A 3,597-nucleotide genomic window follows, 5' to 3' on the forward strand; every position below is an offset into this window, starting at 1 on the left:
TCAGCTGTCCCGGCCATGTCCCCTCCCAGCTTCTTGTGCCCCCCCAGCCTGCTCGCTGGTGGGGTGGGCTGAGAGGCAGAAAAGGCCTTGACCCTGTGTCAGCGCTGCTCAGCAGTAGCGAAAACATCCCTGTGTTATCAACACTGTTTCCAGCACAAATCCCAAACACAGCCCCGTACTAGCTACTGGGAAGAAAATTAACTCTATCCCAGCCAAAACCAGCACAGACCTGCATTCACAAACCGGATCTCGACACTCTCCTTACTTAAAAAATTTGGGCAGAGACCCTTCATCTTTCAAGCAAGCCTTCCAGCCACTAGCAGGAACAAGCATGCTGTGCAATAGGAAGACATAAGCAGTTGATTATTTAAGAAGAGCAGAGCTAGGGCATGAGCAGATCCTTAGCACCCGCTGCAGACATCAGCTGAGCACACTGCAGCACTATCCCATCTCCAGCCTGGAGGTCATGTGGCCCTTTCCAAGGCTCTTTGCCCCAAACACAGCAGCAAGGTGCAGCTGTCTGCCTGGTGCCGGAGTTGTACAGAAGGCAGTACCAGTACTGACCTGCCCTCACGACATGCTCCATGCTGGGGAAGCGCTTGTAGACAGCAGTGCTGACCGAACGCAAGATCAGCACGCTGCACAGGTTGCTGTAGCGCATGAGGGTGCGACGCAGGAGCCGCCCATACTCGTCCTCCCCATCCACGTTGCAGGAGACCAAGTTCATGATCCGGTCAGGCCATGGGATGCTCTCGTACTGAGCCCACCAGCGGGACACCACCAGAGCCACGTAGAAACCTAGAGGTGAGGTGAGGTGAGGTGAGCTGAGCAAATTAGCCATCCTAAAGGAGTGGGAGGTGTAAATGCTCATGTGTAGGAAGTCTGGTACTGCTCATACGGGGATGGGTGCTGGCATGCCTGGAGGGCAATTCAGATCTCCATGCTAAAGTTAGAGTCTGGGTTTCACGGTTTATTTGGTGCTATTTGGTCCCTGCCCTCCTGGCAGAACCCAGAACATGCTAGTACATCTGGACAGTGCAAGCTGTGTGCTGGGGGCGTACCTCACAGCTGCAACATGGAATGATGTATTCTGCTTCAGGAGTTTTACAAAGACAGAGGGAGGGATCTGCTCGGCGAATCTTGCCTGCCTGCAGAGCTATATCAAACCAGGGAGAAGAAATGCTGTCCCTTTCCCCTCCCTGTGTGTTCCCAGACAGAGCTCCTTACCCAGCACAAAGGACACGGGGATTAGCTCAGCATAGCTGTTGCAGTAGAGCGCCAGCTTCTCAAACATCAGCCTTTGGCTCTCACTCAGGATCAGCCTACAAGGGAGAAACAGAAGCATCAGCCTCAAAGAAGAGTCTGTGCCTTGTGGGGCCTGCTGGGATAGGAGCCTGGCAAGGGAAGCCAAGGATGGGTAGTCACGACACTGCCACGCTGCGAGTCTGGGGATGATGTGAGTGAACAGCCCTCGCGAGCCTAGGACACCAACCCACCTCCCCAAAATACCCTGCTGACCAGTCCAAAGGAGCCAGAAGTGGCCACTGACAGAGAGTGTGTGGTAAGTGATGCAGTCTGATGTCAGGGACCACCCCTACTTTTCTCACTCGGGAGAGTGCTATGTGGTATCGAGGGTTTGACACAGAGCCTGGATGTGCACCACAGTTCACTTAATATCCTGCAAAACGTCAGTCCGAGCTCTGCTCTTACGTGAGTTCCTGCCTCTTTCTTAGAGCTGCTTCCCTGCCTCTCTGCTGCATCTGTGATCGCACCAGGTAGGGGAGCTCCCTGTCTTTCCTCACCGAAACCAGACCAGCCACAGAGTACAGTTGCCTTATCACAGATCTGTGGTCCCAGAGCCAATGTCTGCTCTCCAAAATGTACCCAGGGTATTGCCTGTTGTGTAACAAGGGAAACTCTCTCCTAAAGCTCCCTACTGTGGGACATCTCCAGTGCTAGGTCAGTCTTGGTCTCCACTGATCTACACATTATTCTTCTGTGGGTAATCATCAAATGCAACTCTTCATCCCAGGGAAGAGAAACTGTGTCACCTCCCAGGACAGAAAAAGGAGGTTTGTCAGCTGCTAAGCCATATTGGAGCAGTGAGGAAGGACCTTTCCTTTCCTCCTGTGAACAGAGGCTGGTGAGTGCCTCGCCGGCTCCTCTTCACCAGGATCACTGTCCCAATCCTGTGTTGCTCAGTTGTCCTGTTCCAGGACAGGCTGAGAGTGAGGGGCTGTGTTAGTGTCGGGGTGTAAGGATGCTTACCTGTAAACAAGACTGATGGTGAAGTAGAGAAAGATGAAAATAAGGAACTCGGAGTAGAGAAGTTTGTAGATACTTCCTTTCCATTGGAGCAGGAGCTGTGAGAAGGTGCCTAGGCGGGCATCAGCCACACGGTTGGTGTATGTCACTGTCATCACAGATCCTAGTGGGGACACAAAATGAGCAGATGTTAAAGCTGCCAGCAAGCTTGCACAGAGGGAGGAGACACGGACACCGCAAGTGTCCCAGCAAGCAAGCAAGCAAGCAAGATGGAAGGAAGAAAGAGAGAAAGAGAGAAAGAAACAATGAGTTGAGATCAAAAGACGGGTGAGATTAAGTCAGTGACATAGAGAACCAGGAGGAAATTTATGGTAGGCAATTAATTTGATGAGCTTGCCGTCTTTGAGCTGCACGTGAGCTGGTTACAATGATAGAGGATATACTTTCTGGTGGAGCCCTCGGTTTCTAGTGTTTGATTGTCAGCGTTCAAGTGGGGCTGGTTGGTCGGAGTGGACAGAGCCCACGTGCCACTCCCTCCCACAAAACAGTTGTGTGAGAGTAATTCTCAGGGTCACAAACTCCGAAGTTGCTTACTGTATTTTTTTTTTCGTATAGTATTTGCTTCAAGTATGTTGTTTCTGTAAATCTGCTTGTTGGGAAGTGTCTTCCTGGAATACTGATGGCAAAAAAAACCACAAACCCCAAAGGAAAGCAAAACCCCAGAAAGGAGAGATTTCTTGATGCTGGTCCAGATGAAGGTACCCCTGGAGATTTGAGAGTTTTGGTAGCACTTGCCCAACAAGTATAGCTGTCTTTAAATTTGGGCTGAGGGCCATATCTGGACTATGCTGGTCCTAGTCTCGCAGGCAGAACAGCCCTCCCTGTTAGAGAACTGAGGGATGGAGTTTGGCCAGGCTCACACAGAGCACAAATTCCAGCAGCTCCACCTCCCCTCTCCTTCAACCATACGTTGCACAATAAATCACGCTGGATGAAAAAAGGCATTCAGGCTCTTGAAATGCTTCCCAATCATGCAGCATCCCCATTGCACTTCTTCTAGTCTAGCCCTGGATAAATAATTCTTTATCATCAATTAATAATCAGACTCACATTCATATAAACCTGAATTTGTAAAAAAAAAAAACAGACCAGTGTAAACCACGTGTAATCATGTCAGACCAGTGTAATCCATGCCAGTGTAATCCAGGTGAGTGATCCCTTGGTTTATAAATAATTATCCAACGTGAAACTATTGGTATTTCTAAATCTTAACACGTTACCAGGATGTTACACAGACACTGCTATCTAACAGAGGCAATAATGTTAATAGTT

At 49.9% G+C, this 3,597-nt stretch overlaps 1 protein-coding gene across 1 annotated transcript in view; it reads right to left on the reverse strand.

Annotated features, from left to right (window-relative positions):
- The window catches only part of BEST1 (bestrophin 1), a 10,589-nt gene extending 8,154 nt beyond the window's left edge, over positions 1 to 2,435 (reverse strand). Inside the window, exons 1-3 of the mRNA XM_009289334.2 lie at positions 2,269 to 2,435; positions 1,228 to 1,322; positions 565 to 798 (exon numbers count right to left, since the gene is read on the reverse strand). Coding sequence (XP_009287609.1) covers positions 565 to 798; positions 1,228 to 1,322; positions 2,269 to 2,420 — 481 coding nt within the window. The 5' untranslated portion in view covers positions 2,421 to 2,435. The remainder of the gene's footprint in view (positions 1 to 564; positions 799 to 1,227; positions 1,323 to 2,268) is intronic.
- Positions 2,436 to 3,597: the final 1,162 nt, after the last annotated feature.

The sequence above is a fragment of the Aptenodytes forsteri genome, unplaced genomic scaffold (genome assembly GCF_000699145.1).
Source record: "Aptenodytes forsteri isolate BGI_AS27 unplaced genomic scaffold, ASM69914v1 Scaffold202, whole genome shotgun sequence".
Taxonomy (NCBI): Eukaryota; Metazoa; Chordata; class Aves; order Sphenisciformes; family Spheniscidae; genus Aptenodytes; species Aptenodytes forsteri.